The 18473-nt window shown below is 37.6% G+C and overlaps 1 protein-coding gene across 1 annotated transcript in view; it reads left to right on the top strand.

Annotated features, from left to right (window-relative positions):
- MTMR8 (myotubularin related protein 8) overlaps nucleotides 1–15000 on the top strand; it is a 111713-nt gene extending 96713 nt beyond the window's left edge. Inside the window, exons 13-14 of the mRNA XM_003272648.2 lie at nucleotides 11995–12121; nucleotides 14020–15000. Coding sequence (XP_003272696.1) covers nucleotides 11995–12121; nucleotides 14020–14544 — 652 coding nt within the window. The 3' untranslated portion in view covers nucleotides 14545–15000. The remainder of the gene's footprint in view (nucleotides 1–11994; nucleotides 12122–14019) is intronic.
- Nucleotides 15001–18473: the final 3473 nt, after the last annotated feature.

The raw sequence follows: 18473 nt of genomic DNA, 5'->3' as shown, positions 1-18473 counted from the left end.
ACCCTCTGAGCCAGGTGCGGGATATAATCTCCTGGTGTGCCGTTTGCTATGACCATTGGAAAAGCACAGTATTAGGGTGGGAGTGACCCAATATTCCAGGTGCCATCTGTCACAGCTTTGCTTGGCTATGAAAGGGAATTCCCTGACCCCTTGCACATCCTGGGTGAGGCGATGCCTCGCCCTGCTTCGGCTCATGGTCGGTGGGCTTCACCCACTGTCCTGCCCCCGCTGTCCAACAAGCCCCAGTGAGATGAACTCGGTACCTCAGTTGGAAATGCAGAAATCACCCATCTTCTGCGTCACTCATGCTGGGAGCTGTAGACTGGAGCTGTTCCTCTTCGGCCATCTTGGAGCTCTCCCCTTCTGGATATTAACTCCTTACTAGATATATGATTTGCAAATATTTTCTCCCATTCTGCAGGTTGCCTTTTCACACTTCTGATAGTGTATTTTGATACATGAAAGTTTAATTTTGATGTAGCCCAATTTATGCATTTTTATTCTTTTGGTCGTATATCTGTGATATAAGATTGCTGAATTCAGTATCATGATGTTTTATCCTGTGTTCACTGTAAATAATTTTACAATTTTCACCCTTACCTTTAGGTCTTTTATACACTTTGAGTTAATTTTTGTTTATGGTGTAAAGTAAGGGTCCAACTTTATTCTTTTTTTTGTCTCTTTTTTTCTAATTTTATTTTATTTTAGGTTCCAGGATACATGTACAGAATGTGCAGGTTTGTTACATAGGTAAACATGTGCCATGGTGGTTTGCTGCACCTATCAACCTGTCGTCTAGGTATTAAGCCCCACATGCTTTAGCTGTTAGTCCTGATGCTCTCCCTACGCCTGCCCCTTCTGACAGGCCTCGGTGTGTGTTGTTCCCCTCCCTGTGTCCATGTATGGTTCCAAGTCTTACCTATTGTGAATACTGCTGCAATAAACATACATGTGCATATATCTTTATAATATAATTATTTATATTCTGTTGGGTATATACCCAGTAATGGCATTGCTGGGTAAAATGGTATTTCTGGCTCTAGATCACTGAGGAATCTCCACCCTGTCTTCTGCAGTGATTGAACTGATTTACATTCCCAACAACAGTGTAAAAGTGTTCCTATTTCTCCCCAGCCTTGCCAGCATCTATTGTTTCTTGACTTTTTAATAATCGCCATTCTGACTGGCGTGAGATGGTATCTTGTGGTTTTGATTTGTGTTTCTCTAATGATCAGTGATGTTGAGCTTTCTTTCATATGTTTGTTGGCCGCATAAATATCTTTTTTTTTGGAGAAGTATCTGTTCGTATCCTTTGCCCTCTTTTTGATGGGGTTGTTTTTTTCCTTGTAAATTTGTTTAAGTTCCTTGTAAATTCTGGATATTAGAACTTTGTCAGATGGGTAGATTGCAAAAATTTTCTCCCATTTTTTAGGTTGTCTGTTCACTCTGATGATAGTTTCTTTTGCTATTCAGAAGCTCTTTGGTTTAATTAGATCCCATTTGTTGATTTTAGCTTTAGTTGCAACTGCTTTTGGCAATTTCATCATAAAATCTTTGCTCATGCCTATTTTCTGAATGGTATTGCCTAGATTTTCTTCTGTGGTTTTTATGGTTTTGGGTTTTATATTTAAGTCTTTAATCCATCCTGAGTTAATTTTTGTATAAGGTATAAGGAAGGGGTCCAGTTTCAGTTTTCTGCAAATGGCTAGCCAGTTTTCCCAGCACCTTTTATTAAATAGGGAATCCTTTCTCCATTACTTGTTTTTGTCAGGCTTGTCGAAGATCAGATGGTAGTAGATGTGTGGTGTTATTTCTGAGATCTCTATTCTGTTTCATTGGTCTATGTGTCTGTTTTGGTACCAATACCATGCTGTTTTGGTTACTGTATAGCCTTGTAGTATAGTTTGAAGTCAAGTAGTGTGATACCTCTAGCTGTGTTCTTTTTGCTTAGGATTGTCTTGGATATATGGGCTGTTTTTTGATTTCATATGAATTTTTAAGTAGTTATTTCTAATTCTATGAAAAATGTCAATAGTAGTTTGATGGGAATAGCATTGAATCTCTAAATTACTTTGGGCAGTATGGCCATTTGCATGATACTGATTCTTCCTATCCATGAGAATGGAATGTTTTTCCATTTGTTTGTGTCCTCTTTCATTTCCTTGAGCAGTGGTTTATAGTTCTCCTTGAAGAGGTCCTTCACATCCCTTGTTAGCTGTATTCCTAGGAATTGTATTCTCTTTGTAGCAGTTGTGAATGGAAGTTCATTCATGATTTGACTCTCTGCTTGTCTATTGGTGGTGGTATAGCAATGCTTGAGATTTTTGCACATTGATTTTGTATCCTGAGACTTTGCTGAAGTTGCTTATCAGCTTAAGGAGCTTTTGGACTGAGATGATGATGTTTTCTGGATATAAGATCATGTCGTCTGCAAACAGAGACAATTTGACTTCCTCTCTTCCTATTTGAATACGCTTTGTTTCGTTCTCTTGCCTGATTGCCCTGGCTGGAACTTCCAATACTGTGTTGAATAGGAGTAGTGAGAGAGGGTATCCTTGTCTTGTGCCTATATTCAAAGGGAATGCTTCCAGCTTTTGCCCATACAGTATGATATTGGCTGTGGGTTTGTCATAAATAACTCATATTATTTTGAGATATGTTCTGTCAGTACCTAGTTTATTGAGAGTTTTTAATAGGAAGGACATTGAATTTTATCGAAGGCCTTTTCTGCATCTATTGAGATAATTATGTGGTTTTTGTCATTGGTTCTGTTTATGTGATGAATTATGTTTATTGACTTGTGTGTGTTGAACCAGCCTTGCCTCCCAGAGGTGAAGCTGACTTGATTGTGGTGGATAATCTTTTTGATGTGCTACTGGATTCAGTTTGCCAGTATTTTATTGAGGATTTTTGCATCAATGTTCATCAGGGATATTGGCCTGAAGTTTTCTTTCTTTATTGTGTCTCTGCCAGGTTTTGGTATCAGGATGATGCTGGCCTCATAAAGTGAGTTAAGGAGAAGTCGCTCATTTTCAATTGTTTGGAATAGTTTCAGAAGGAATGGTACCATTTCCTCTTTGTACCTCTAGTAGAATTTGGCTGTGAATTCATCTGGTCCTGGGCTTTTTTTAGTTGTTAGGCTATTTATTCCTGCTGCAATTTCAGAACTTGTTATTTGTCTATTCAATAATTCGACTTCTTCCTGGTTTAGCCTTGGGAGGGTGTATGTGTCCAGGAATTTATTCATTTCAATTTCATTCAATTTCATTCTTTTGCATGTGGATATAAAGTTTTCCCAGCACCCATTTGTTTGAAAGACTGTCCTTTCTGCATTGAATTGTCTTGGCACTGTTATCAAAAATCACTTCATTGTATATGCAATGGTTTATTTCTGGGTTCTCTGTTCTATTCCATTGGTCCATATGTGTGTCTTCATGCCAGTACAATATTGTATTGATTACTGTAGCTTAATAATATCTTTTGAAGTCAAAAAGTATGTGACCTCCAACTTTGTCTTATTTTTCAAGATTGTTTTTGCTATTCAGGGTCCCTTGCAATTCCATATGAATTTTAGGATGTATTTTTTCCATTTCTGTAAAAAACCACCATTGTGATTTTGATGGAAACTGCATTAAATCTGTAAATCACTTTGGGTAGTATTGACATTGTAACAATATTAAGTCTTTCAATTCATGAACAGGGAATGTCTTTCCATTCATTTGTGTCATCTTTAATTTCTTTCAACAATATTTTGTAGTTTATTGTGTATAAGCCTCTTACCTGCATGCTTAAGTTGAGTGAAAGCAGGCTTTCTTATCTTATTCCCAATCTTAAAGGTAAAGCTTTCAGTCTTTCAACACTGAGTATGATGTTTAGTATTTTCATGAAGATTTTTGCATCTATATTCAGTATCAGCAATATTAGCCTATAATTTTCTTTGGTATAAGGGTAACTCTGGCTAACATAATATGAGTTTTGAAGCATGCCCTCCTTTTTGATTTCTTGAAATAATTTGAGAAGTGTTAGGGGGAAGGGGTGGCTGTGGGCACAGCTTCATCAGACTTAAGTGTTCCTGCCTGCCAGCTCTGAAGAGAGCAGTGGATCTCCCAGCACAGCACTTGAGCTCTGCTAAGGGACAGACTGCTTCCTCATGTGGGTCCCTGACCCCTGTGCCTCCTGACTAGGAGATACCTCCCAGCAGGAGTCGACAGACACCTCATACAGGAGAGCTCTGGCTGGCATCTGGCAGGTGCCCCTCTGGGACGAAGCTTCCACAGGAAGGAACAGGCAGCAATCTTTGCTATTCTGCAGCCTCCACTGGTGATAACCAGGCAAATAGGGTCTGGAGTGGCCCTCCAGCAAACTCCAGCAGACCTGCAACAGAGGGGCCTGACTGTCAGAAGGAAAACTAACAAACAGAAAGAAGTAGCATCAACATTGGCTGGGCACGGTGGCTCATGCCTGTAATCCCAGTACTTTGGAAGGCCGAGGCGGGCAGATCACAAGGTCAGGAGTTCGAGACCAGCCTGACGAACATGGTGTAACCCCATCTCTACTAAAATACAAAAAATTAGTTGGGCATGGTGGCGCCCACCTGTAGTCCCAGCTCCTCAGGAGGCTGAGGCAGGGGAATCACTTGAACCTGGGAGGTGGAGGTTGCCGTGAGCTGAGATCTCACCATTGTACTCCAGCCTGGAGGACAGACTGAGACTCTGTCTCAAAAAAAAAAAAAAACAGCAAAAGAAATAGCATCAACATCAACAAAAAGGACATCCACACAGACGCCCCATCTGAACCTCACCAGCTGCGAAGACCAAAGGTAGATAAATCCACAAAAATGAGGAAAAACCAGTGCAAAAAGGCTGAAAATTCCATAAGCCAGAGTGCCTCTTTTCCTCCAAAGTATCACAACTCCTTACCAGCAAGGGAATAAAACTGGAGGGAGAATGAGTTTGACGAATTGACAGAAGTAGGCTTCAGAAGGTGGGTAATAACAAACTCTTTTGAGCTAAAGGAGCATTTTCTAACTCAATTCAAGGAAGCTAAGAACCTTGAAAAAAAGTTAGAGGAATTGCTAACTAGAATAACCAGTTTAGAGAAGAATATAAATGACCTGATGGAACTGAAAAACACAGCACGAGAACTTCATGAAGCATAAACAAGTATCAATAGCCAAATTGACCAAGCGGAAGAAAAGATATCAGAGATTGAAGATCGACTTAATGAAATATAGCATGAAGACAAGATTAGAGAAAAAAGAATGAAATGAACAAAGCCTCCAAGAAATATGGGACTATGTGAAGAGACCAAACCTACATTTGATTGGCGTACCTGAAAGTGATGAGGAGAATGGAACCAAATTGGAAAACACTCCAGGATATTATCCAGGAGAACTTCCCCAACCTAGCAAGACAGACCGACATTCAAATTCAGGAAATAAGAGAACACCACAAAGATACTCCTTGAGAAGAACAACCCCAAGACACATAATCATCAGATTCACCAAGGTTGAAATGAAGGAAAAAATGTTAAGGGAGAGAAAGGTTGGGTTACCCACAAAGGGAAGCCCATCAGACTAACAGCAGATCTCTCTGCAGAAACCCTACAAGCCAGAAGAGAGTGGGGGCCAATATTCAACATTCTTAATGAATTTTCAACCCAGAATCTCATATCCAGCCAAACTAAGCTTCATAAGTGAAGGAGAAATAAAATCCTTTACTGACAAGCAAATACTGAGAGATTTTGTCACCACCAGGCCTGCCTTACAAGAGCTCCTGAAGGAAGCACTAAACATGGAAAGCAACAACTGGTTCCAGCCGCTGCAGAAACATACCAAATTGTAAAGACCATCGGAACTATGAAGAAATCGCATCAACTGACAGGCAAAATAACAAGCTAGCATCATAATGACAGGATCAAATTCACACATAACAATATTAACCTTAAATGTAAATGGGCTAAATGCCCCAATTAAAAGACACAGACTGGCAAATTGGATAGAGTCAAGACCCATTGGTGTGCTGTATTCAGGAGACCCATCTCACATGCAAAGACACACATAAGCTCAAAATAAAGGGATGGAGGAATATACACCAAGCAAATGGAAAACAAACAAACAAAAAAAGCAGGGGTTGCAATCCTAGTCTTAAAACAGACTTTAAACCAACAAAGGTCAAAAAAGACAAAGTACATAATGGTAAAGGGATCAATGCAACAAGAAGAGCTAACTATCCTAAATATATATGCACCCAATACAGGAGCACCTAAATTCATAAAGCAAGTTCTTAGAGACCTACAAAGAGACTTAGACTCCCACAGAATAATAGTAGGAGATTTTAATACCCCACTGTCAATATTAGATCAATGAGACTTGAACTCAGCTCTAGACCAAGCCAACCTAATAGACATCTACAGAACTCTCCAACCCAAATCAACAGAATATACATTCTTCTCAGCACCACACTGCACTTATTCTAAAATTGACCACATAATTGGAAGTAAAACACTCCTCAGCAAATACAAAAGAATGGAAATCATAACAAACAGTGTCTCAGACCACAATGCAATCAATTTAGAACTCAGGATTAAGAAACTCACTCAAAACTGCACAACTACATGGAAACTGAACAACCTGCTCCTGAATGACTACTGGGTAATTAATGATCCTGAATGACTGCTGGGTAATTAATGAAATTAAGGCAGAAATAAATAAGTTCTTTGAAACCAATCAGAACAAAGACACAGCGTTTAGAGGAAAATGTATAGCACCAAATGCCCACAGGGGAAATCAGGAAAGATCTAAAATCAACACCCTAACATTGCAGTTAAAAGAACTAGAGAAGCAAGAGCAAACAAATTCTAGCAGAAGACCAGAAGTAACTAAGATCAGATCAGAACTGAAGGAGATAGAGACATGAAAAACCCTTCAAAAAATTAATGAGTCCAGGAGCTGTTTTTTTCAAAAGATCAACAAACTAGATAGACCACTAGCCAGACTAATAAAGAAGAAAAGAGAGAAGAATCAAATAGACACAATTTAAAAAGCATTAATTCTTTAAATATTTGGGAGAATTCTTCAGTGAAGCCTCTAGCCCTGGGCTTTTCTTTCCTGGGAGGTTTTTGATTCCTGATTCAATTTCTCTACTCAGTATTAGTCTGTTCAGTTTTTCTTTGTGAGTCAGTCTTGGTAGGTTGTATGTTTCTAGGGATTTATTAATTTATTCTAGGTTATCCAATTTATTGGTACATTGTTGTCTTTATCATCTTTTTTATTTTTGTTGCATCAGTTGTAATGTCTCCTGTTTTGTTTCTGATTTTATTTATTCAAGTCTTCCCTTTTTATTTCTTAGTCTAGCTAAAGTTTTATCAATTTTGGAATTTTTTTTCCAAAAAATAAACACTTCTTAGTTTCTTTCTTGCCTTTTTTTTTTTTTTTTTTTTTTTTTTGGACAGAGACTCACTCTGTTGGCCTGGCTGCAGACTGGACGAGGCTCAAGCAGTCCTCCAAACCCAGCTCCCAAGTAGCTGGGACTACAAGCATGTGCTATTTTCTAAATGTTTTGGTAGAGATGAGGTCTCTCTATGTAGTCCAGGCTGGTCTCGAACTCCTGGCCTCAAACAATTCTCCTGCCTTGGCGTCCCAAGGTTCCGGGATTATAGACGTGAGCCACTGCACCTGGCCCCACCTCTTTGTTTCTTTGATTTTATATTCACTATTTCATTTATTTCTTCTCTAACCTTTATTATTCCTTCCTCCACTACCTTTGGGCTAGTTTGTTCTTTTCCTAGTTCCTGAGATATAAAGTTAGGTTTTTGATTTTAGATCTTTCTTCTTTTTTAGTATCACTATAAATTATCACTATAATTTATCACTATAAATTTCTCTTTTTTATTAATATTTTTAATTGGCCAGTCATAATTGTATATATTTCAGGGGTACAATGTGATGTTTTGATATATGAATAAAATGTGGAATGATTAAATCAAGCTAATTAACATATCCATCACCTCATTTAGCCATCATTTTTGTGGTGAGACACTTGAAATTTACTCTCTTCTCTTCAATTTTGAAATACGCAATACGTTATTGTCAACCATGGTCACCATGCTGGGCAGAAGACCTCAAAAAGTCATTCCTTTTATCTAACTGCATCTTTCTACCCTTTGGCCAACATCTCCCCATTCTCTCCTATCTGAACCTCTCATATCCACAATTTTACTCTCTGTTTCCATGAGTTTGATTGTTTTAGATTCCATGTATAAGTGAGAACATATAGTTTTTGTCTTTCTGTGTCTGGCTTATTTCACTTACATAATGTCCTCTGGTTCCATCTACGTTGTCACAAATGACAGCATTTATTTCTTTTTTAAGGTAGAATAGTATTCCATTATGTACATATATATCACATTTTCTTTATTCAATCACCTATTGATGGACTCTTAGGTTGAGTCCATATCTTGACTCTTGTGAATAATGCCAGAATGAACATTAGAGTGCAGATATTTCTTCAAAATACTGATTTCAATTCCTCTACCCAGAAGTGGGATTGCTGGATCATATGGTAGTTCTATTTTTAATTTTTGTCAAACCTCCATACCGTTTTCCATAATAGCTGTGCTAATAAATTTCCTTCTTAGTACTGCCTTTGCTGCATCCTACATGTTTTGGTATGTTGTGGTTTTGTTTGTTTCAAGATACTTTCCAATTTCCCTTTTGATTTCTTTGACCCATTGGTTGTTTAAGAGTGTTTAAGTTTTTTAATTTCCATATATGTTTTAACTTTCCAGGTTTCCTTTATGCTATTGATTTCTAGTTTCATTCCATTGTGAACAGAAAAAAATACTTGGTATGATTTTAATCTTCTTAAATTTGATAAGCTCTCTTTTATGACCTAACATGTGACCTATCTTGGAGAATGTTACATGTGCTTTTGAAAAGAATGTGTATTGTACTGTTATTGGGTTGAATATTCTGTATATCTGTTAGGTCCATTTGGTCCATAGACTTGTTCAAGTCTGCTATTTGTTTTTTGATTTTTCTCTCGATTGTTCTATCCATAATTGAAAGCAGAGTATCGAAGTAATCTATTACTGTATTTCTGTCTGTTTCTCCCTTCAGTTCCATCAGTGTTTGCTTTACATATTTAGGTACTCTGATGTTGAATGCATATACATTTATAATTGTTATAGTTTCCTGGTGTATTGATACTTTCATCATTATATAAAATTCTTCATTGTCTCAGTGACATTTTTTGACTTATAGTTCATTTTATCTGATATTACTATTGCCATACCTGCTTTTTTTAAGTTACAGTTTGCATGGAATATCTTTTTTTATCCCTTCACTTTCAGCGTATGTGTGCCCTTAAATCTAAAGTGAGTCTCTTATAGACAGCATATAATAGGATGTTTTTCTTAAACTATTCAGTCATTCTGTGTATTTTTATTGGGGAGTTTAATCCATGTATATATTTCAAGTAATTGTTGATAGGGGAGGATTTACTGTTGCCATTTTGTTCATTGTTTTCTGTTTGCCTTGTAGGGATTTTGTTGTTCTTCTTCTTTTCATTTCTTGCTTTCTTCCTTTATGTTTTGTTTTTTTGTTTGTTTGTTTGTTTAGTTTTTATATTAGTATGCTTTGATTACTTTCACTTCTTTTTTTTTTAACTTCTGTAGGTATTTCCTTTGTAACTACCATGGGGCTTACATAAAATGTCTAACAGTCTAACACTCTGTCTTAAGCATGTAACAACTCAACTTCAATTATGCACACATTACACGTTTTCTTCTTCTCTATGTTATTCATGTCAAAGTTTACATTTATTTATATTGTATATTCATTAGCATACTTTATAATTATTTTAATACTTTTTTAGACTTTATACTACAATTAAAAGTGATTTACCCACAACCATTAGAGTAACATAGTATTCTTTATTAGTTTATATACTTACCTTCACCAACAACTTTTATACTTTTTTATGCTACTGTGTTGCTATTTAGCATTCTTTCATTTTCATTTTCATTTCCCTTTCAATCTAAGAAGACTTCCCTTTAGATTTCCTGTAAGGCAGGTCTAGTGGTAATGAACTCCCTTAGCTTTTGTTTGTCTGGGAAAGTCTTGATCTCTCTTTCGTTTTTGAAGAACAGTTTTGCCACATATATCATTATTGGTTCATAGTTTTAGTTTTCCTTCAGTGCTTTGAATATATTATCCCACTGTCTACTCTCTTCTGACCTGAAAGTTTTTTTTTTGCTGAGATGTCTGCTGATGGTCCTAATGTATTTTCCTGCATATGACAAGTTGGTTTTATCTTACTGCTTTCAAAATCCTGTCTTCGACTTTGGCAATTTGATTATCATATGCCTTAGTGTGGATTTCCTTAGATTCATCATATTTGGGTCATTTTGGCTTCCTAGATCTGGATGTCCATTTCCTTCCCCAGATTTAGGGGGTTTTCAGTCATTACTTCTTTAAATAAGATTTCTAGTCCTTCTTATATTCTCTTGGGACTCCCATAATGCATATATTGGTCTGCTAATTAATGGTGTCCCATAGGTCCTTTAAGCTATTTTTTTTTATTCTTTTTTCTTTGTGTGCCTCTGATTGGATAATGACAAATAATCTGTGTTTGTCTGCTTAGTCTTTTTTCTGCTTGCTCTAGTCTGTCATTTAACTTCTCTATTGGATTCTTTACTTCAGTTATTGTATTCTTCAGCTTTAAGACATCTGCCTATTCTTTTACATTTTCTGTCTCTTTGTTGAAATTTTCATTTTGTTCATGGATTGTTTTCCTGAGCTTGTTGAGATTTTTCCATGATGGATATATTGAATTCTGTGTCGGGTAATTCATATATTTTCATTAGAGTCAGTTTCTGGAGTTTTAGCGTGTTTCTTTGTTCAGATTGTATTACATCAGAAGAATCCACTCTCACTCCCAGTCATATGGATTGGCCTTGTACGGGAGAAGACATTCACCAGCCAACCAAGCCAGAGCTTCTGTGGGCCTTTCAACCCATTGTCCTAGTTTAAACTGCTGTCTTTGTTATTAGTGTCCCCCAGGCATCCAGAGTATGTCCAGTTTCATCAATGTTCCTAGACAGGTGGCACAAAAGCCATTCCCTTGGTAGCTCCTGGAGAATTTAGAATGCTGTGTGCATGTTCCAACTCTTTCCCCTTCCCAGGGAGAAGCTGGGAACTGGGATTTTCCCCCTACCCTGTGTTGAGCCAGGTACAGGAGCTGTGGTACATGTCTACATGCTAGTTGAAACTGCCACTTTCTTCTCTGTAGCCCTCAGGATACTATCACATGCCAGACCCTTTCAACTCTTTGAAATAGGTGAGAAAGAAGCCAGTCTTTCAGGTGGCACCTGGAGAAGTTGGGATGTTAGATGTGCAGTCCAACTTCTTCCATTCTGAGGTAGAAGCTGGGAATGGGGGTTTCCTCCTGATCCTATGGCACTGTGCTGGGAGTTGGGATTATGATGAGTGGATGTTTCTGCTTTTTCTACAGGTGTTTTGTTTACAATCTGGTTGGTTTCATACTTATCCATGGTGCAGAAACTTCTCCATGAGTTGCTGGATTTCTCATAAAGGGAATTGATCCTTGTGTTGCAATTAAATCAGTGTATCCATTGGGGGAAGGAGAGTCCAGGGCTTCCTATTCTGCCATCTTGCTGATGTCATTCCTCTCCCTTATTATTTCATAAAACTACATGTGAGTCTATAATTATCTCAAAATCATAATTTGATTGTTTAAAAGAACGTCAAGTTTGCTCAAGTCTAAAATGTCTCCTTCAGCTGAGATTTTTCTGCTGGTATCTTTACTCTTCCCAATTATGAGCATGTCCAGGCTTTTTAATGTCATCAAATTACAGTACTCATGAGATTTTCCCACCTACTAGGCCAATATTTTCTTGGCACAAGGAAAACATTGGTAATCAATTACTCCCGCTAAACTAACCCACTTTTCCCCCCATTTTTGTCTATTTGAGGTTCTGGTGTGGGATGTATAACCGCTTTGACAAAGGGCTGCAGCCCAAGCAGAGTATGCTAGAGAGCCTCCTGGAAATTAAGAAACAGAGAGCAATGCTGGAAACAGATGTGCATGAACTAGAAAAGGTGAGGAGAAAAGTCCCAAAGAGAGATCTTCTTGCCTCTTCTGAGTAGGTCCAGCCTGCTTGGAGTTGAATTGATACTTGTGGAAAGCTGACTGGCTGGCTTTTTTATACTCTTTGGCTTTTCATGTGTCCCGTGTCTACAAAGCTTTGAGCATAACTCCTTTTCTTACTTCCCAAAATGTGGTAAATATGTCACTCAACTAGATAAACAAGTGAATTTGTTCCCTTTATCTCTTTTTGGATCTGGATGAAATGAGTAGGAGGAACAAGAGGGAATGACTAGGGAAATCACATAGCATTAAGAGAATAAGTATAACATCTAGGGTATACTGATAAGAACAGTGCAATTGCTGTTTTCCAATTAAGAAAATCTTATAAAAGAAGATTCTTATTTCCTTCCCATGTAGACTGCAAACTCTGCTTATTGAGTGACCATGTTGGACACTTGTTTTTTAATTACAGGTTATAGAAGTCAAAAAGTATTTCTTGTTGATTTCATAAACTGAGCTGCTTATGAAATGTAGGAATCCCTAAGGGTTTGTTTGAAGGACAGGGGAAAGGTACCTCTTAGAAAAGAATTATTGGAAATGGTGTGTTATTTAGGAACTGGGTGTGAACCCACTTTAAGCCAGATAAGGCATAGCTTTTCTGCTCCCTGTAAGTAAACAAATGTCATTTTATTGTGAAAATAAATGTGTTGTGATTACATCAGATCCCAAACTTTTTAATGTCCTCTTGGGAGTCAACAGCCAGTTACTTGGTTCCATTTTTTAAAAAGGTGGAGGGGGGCGAACTAAAGCATAACTTAAAATCGTAGGAAACATGCAACCCCGAGAAGGTCCAGTCCTAAGTAGATTAGATGTAGTAGAGAAACTTCTTCTTACGGCTCCTCTTTTAGCTACTAGCAGATTCTTCCACAAGGCCCTCAGGGAAGGTGCCCTATTATTGACCCAGCCCTCTCGCTTATCCCTGCCTGACTCCTGAGAGAGAATCAGATTCATTTCACATATACCCTGATCACTCTGGAAAGACTTCCTTTTGAAGTGTGTATGTGTTTTTATGTATGTGTGTTATTAACTTTCTTTTTTTAATACAGAGCAGAAAAACAAAGCGGCTGATAATATCACCCAGACAACCCTGTTGACTTTTTTTAAAAGGCAATATAAGTGTAAAGTTAGAAAATACAGAATGCAACAAGGTACAAAATGAAAAGTTTAAAAGACTCCCCCCACCACCTTCAGAAAAATGTATGCATTTTTCTGAAGAGAAGGTCCATAATTTTCATCAGATTTTCAATGGGGACTTATGACCCCCAAATAATCACTGTTGTAAAGTATCAGTGAATCATTATATTATCTCTGAAAGTGAAAATATCTGATAGAGGTAGCATGATGTAGACGACAGGTCATAGACTTTGGCGTCAGGCAGATGCAGGGTCAGATCCCAGTTCTTTACTTTGTACATGTGCGAATTTGGGTGACTTACTTAGCTTCTCTGAGCCTCAGTTTCTTCATCTGTAAAATACAGCTAATACCTAAACTAATAGGTTTATTATAAGGATAAAAGGAAATACTGTGTGTAAAGTGCCTAGCACATAGCAATATTCAATAAATATTAGTGATCTATTCCCCTGCCCTCTCCCCATCTTGTGAACAAAATTGCACTTATCATAAAAGAGGACTTTTATAGATATAAGACCTTTGAGATTCTTCAATGGTAGGGCTTCTAAAGTACTATGGCATGTGATGAGGGAAAGATGTTGTGGGGGAGGGGGTGAACAAAAGGTCATTTGCTACCATTATAAGTGACAGCAATAGGATCTCTGCAGATCAAGGTGATGTTTGCCTAGTTTTTCTCCTGTTTCTAATACTTCTCAACCCTTTCTTGCTCCTGAGGCAGAAACTAAAAGCCCATGATGAGCCACCAGAAGAGATCTGTACCTGCTCTCAATTAGGAAACATATTATCCCAGCATCTGGGAAGTCCTTTGACCAATCCTCTTGGCTTTATGGGTATTGATGGAGACCTGAATACCTTGATGGAGAATGGCACCCTATCCAGGGAAGGAGGCCTCCGAGCTCAGATGGATCAAGTAAAAAGCCAGTGTGCAGACCTCCACCATAACTGCTGTGAGATTGTGGGCAGCCTTAGGGCCATAAATATCTCTGGGGATGTGGGCATCTCTGGAGGGACAGGCATCTCTGAGGCCATGGGCATCTCTGGAGACATGAGCACCTTTGAGGCTATGGGCTTCTCCGAAGACTTAGGAATCTATGGGGCCATGGACATCTCTGAGGCCACTGGCATCTCTGGAAACTTGGGTATTTCTGAGGCCAGGGGTTTCTCTGGGGACATGGGCATCTTGGGGGACACAGGCGTCTCCAAGGCCAGCACCAAGGAGGCAGACTACTCCAAGCATCAGTGAGGTAGTTACTCATCTTCCATGCTAGGTATACCTACAGCAGCTACAATGATTCTTGTCCCAGAGAGGGCTATGCTGCTTTTCCAATTGGTTTAAGTGGGTGAAGCCAGGGCACCCCTCTCCCCACTTAAGTCTGGAAGGGAATTACTTTACTGATTAAGTGACCAATATGTTCATATTAAGCAGTACAGAGTGTAGGCAAGAGAAAGAATATGTTATTGTTCTAAAATGGGATTTAACTATAGAAATGTTGCCTCTCAGCTGAGACACATATTAAGCTGGTTCTACTGTCTGTTTTCCTTAATGATCGACCTCCCCTATTTTCTATCCTCACTGCTGTAATATGAGAGTGAAGTGGAAATATTGTCACAATGGTCAATAATGACCCTTTTGAGGGTATGGAGAGATGGTATACAGCAGGTAACTGTGAATTGCAGAATAAATTAAAAGAAAATTTTATTTTCAGGTATGCTTAGTCATGGGATGTTAGCTAACATTATTGCCAATGGAGACATACAATATTTTCCTGAGAAGGAAATCAAAATGATGCTTAATTGTTAGCATAAGTGCATGGGTGCTTGGTGGTTTGAAACATGCGACGAAAGTTTTCTTAAGTTACAACACTTGCTTTCTCCAACCCACACCCCAGCTAGGTCTTGTTAAAATACTTAGCCAATTCCTTTTTTCGTAGATAGCCCATAGGTAAACTTGAATCCACTACAGTCTAAAATTATAAATTTCAAATTAATGGGGTTTGAATTAGTAACATTAATTGCATCAGTTCAGGAAGTAACTGAAAATCTCAGTGCTTCAGACTCAGACTGAGACATGGTCTGTGTGCCTATCTGGGTTTGTGCAAAATAGGACCCTTTTTAGGTCTTTTTATGAAAACAAATGGTTTTGTTTATCTAGATATCACATGAGGTTTGTGGATGTTTTAGACACAATTGGCACTACTTTTAAATCTGGTAGGTTTATCACCTTGTGCTAATGTACAGTTTTGAAAAAAGTCCATTCTGATAGCAGATCCAGATACTCCTGGGGAAAAGGATGTATTTTTATTTAAACACCAGTTTTTCTCCTAGGGGTTGATATACTTGATGGGTTTTTTATCTGTCCTATTGGATATTCAGTCATGATTTTGCTACTTCCACATACTGAGAGTAGGATAGGCCTCGGTCAGTTTGGGTCATGCTCTGTATATTCTCAGCAATTCCAGAACTCTTAATGCCAACAGAATCCAGGTCCTCACCCAAAAAGTCTGTTCCAAATACTCTATATTTGGCTTAAGCTAAAACATTAGATGACTTAAAGAGGCATCCCTTGATTATCACATCCAGTTGTGCACATAGAAATCTCTAAAAGATTACCTCATTAGGTGCTTTTCTTTGAAAGAAAGAGGTACCTTTTAAGGGTTTAATTTAAATATGGGAGAGGAGTGCCAGGATAGCTCCTTGATTTCTTATCTCTAGCTATAACCTGTAGACCCAAAACATCCTCTTTAGTGGAAGAACTCTAAATCATTTTGGTTGTCTTTTTTTATATGTAAGCAGGAGTCATTTTTCTATTTACTTCCTCTTGGTAAATTTTTAACTTTTTGTTTTTGAAGAACTCGTAATTTATTTGGGTCTTTCCCATTAATAAATAAGGGCCATATTTTACTTCCATATTCTTGATAGCTCCCTTGATCCTATAATTTTAAAGCATCAAGATGATTTCCTTTTTTTTTATCTCTCTGGTCCTCCTCTTTCCACTATTTAGTCCTTGCTTTATATAACCTAAATCATCAGATGTTGCCAGTTGTCATTTGACTTCTTTTGGGAAAAAAAAATGGGGTTTGTGCACACCATTTTAATCTGGAGGCTACATCTACTCCTGGCTTTGTGAAGGAAGTTGCCAAAAAGGATGATGGTACCAATCTGCCTCCAGTGAGCCATTCTGGATCTTGCTCCCAGATCTTTCTCCCATATCTCAATCTATATATTGCAGTTTATTAACTAGCATGATGTTCTGGATAGAGTATGTTTAGTTTTCAGGGAAGTTGAAAGTAAAAAGGTAAATGGCAAGACGTAGTAGTTTTTGCAAATTCTATAAAAAACTAAAGAGTCTTGATTTATTCCTAAAGATCTGTACAGGGACAGTACATAGTACCTAATCTTATTTCTTAGATCAAAAACAAAATTAGTCAATAGTGAAAGGAAGGTCTTTTCAATATGATTCTAAACTAAGAAGGAGTAAACCACAACCCTGGTATTTCCAAAAGCAAAAACAACATTTTTAAAAGACTGGATTATTTTGTTAATTATCTAAGGCCATGTGATCAATCTCAGTCTCAAAATCTGTGAGGTCAATTTGTTTGGTCTTTGATATTTTTATTCCCCAACATGCCACATTATTGCTTACATATAAAATATACAGAACTTAAAAAAACTGCATGAAAATCAACTATTTATTCTCAACACCAAACACCTTTTAGTTTTACAGTTGGATTTAAAAATCTGAGAGAAGAAAAAGATGGAATCCAGGTATTTACACACTATTAAAAGCAGATTAGCTATCTATAGGTAGGAGCCCAGCAATAGTGAGGAGACTCTTGAAGGCAAGTTGCCAGGAGTACTAGAAAAGATGATCTATTAATGGCTTTCACTTCATACTCTGATATAGCACCTATCCTGTGAAAGAAATGTGACTCCCTTCACCCACTGTCATACCTTTCCAGTTCCCCAAGCAGAAATTCCATTCTCATGTGACTACTGTACTTAAATAGGAAGGCATTTAACCACCTGCCACTGTCATCCACTAATCTGACCTCTGCCTACTTTCTACACGTTTCACAGGCCTGGGGTTACTGCTTATCTTTTCTATGCATGAGGCAGGCTCTGTTCCTGTGCTTGTGGCCATGCTCAGATTCTACCATGGCCACCGTTTTAAAAATTCATTAATTATTTACTTAGTTTATGGAATGACAGATTTATCACAGTAATAAATAAAACAATTTTAAGTAACAAATAACAGCTAACAGTTTGACTTTTTAAAGAATAAATTCACGAATAAGGTTTGCTCTATGAAAGAAAACCTGAAACTCTATATAGAACTAACTACAAGAATCTAAAGCTTATGGTGCATATATTAGACATGTGTATCTTTGGAAAGTACCCTTAGAAATTATGTTCAATTACCAGCAAGTCAGTTGTCATTGCCTGCCAACATGCATGAAACACCTCTTGTCTGAGATACTCCTCACACTTCACTGGAAGTGAGACCTTTCTTAGAACACTTCCAGCCAAAAGGAATCCAAGTCTTTTTAAGAGGTGCTTTTCAAACCTAATTGGTAACTATTTAAGCTTGGTCTTAATTTAGTAGAAAGAGAAGTTTAATAATTAAAGATGATCATGTCAGTTCTTTGTTACATACTGGCTTTTATTAAACACCCAACTCTTCTTGATGCTAATTAGGCTTTGATATACTATTGGGAAACCTTTCTATGAGAGTATTTTATTAAGTGTCCTTTTTCTAAACAATTGTGTAGGGTAATGTAAATTACCTTTATGTTAAAATATCCTTCTCAAAAGGGGTTTACTGTACTCCAGATTGGTTTATACCGAGGAAGATAATTCTCACTTTATTAATTTCCAATGTGTATGATTTAGTGATATCTAAACCAAATCTTTACCCCACCTTCAGGCGTCTCACTCTGAGAATTCTTTGTATGATACAGGCAGATATGATTCCAACCAAATCTGGTTGCTTTATTCTAAGTGCCAAATCTAAACCTGCCTTTTTATGTACACATTTAAAAACAAACAAAAAGACAAGGCTTAAGCCTTACATGTTATTCCTATGTTTTTTTTTTTAAATATACTGTGAAGAAATGGTTGAGCTGTCAGGCAAAAACAGACATGGAAAGATGTGAGGTCATAACGGACTCTTGT

This window comes from Nomascus leucogenys, chromosome X (genome assembly GCF_006542625.1).
Source record: "Nomascus leucogenys isolate Asia chromosome X, Asia_NLE_v1, whole genome shotgun sequence".
NCBI classification, from domain to species: Eukaryota; Metazoa; Chordata; class Mammalia; order Primates; family Hylobatidae; genus Nomascus; species Nomascus leucogenys.
Note: the sequence above shows the minus strand (reverse complement) of the source record. Positions and strands in the feature narration are given on the sequence as shown.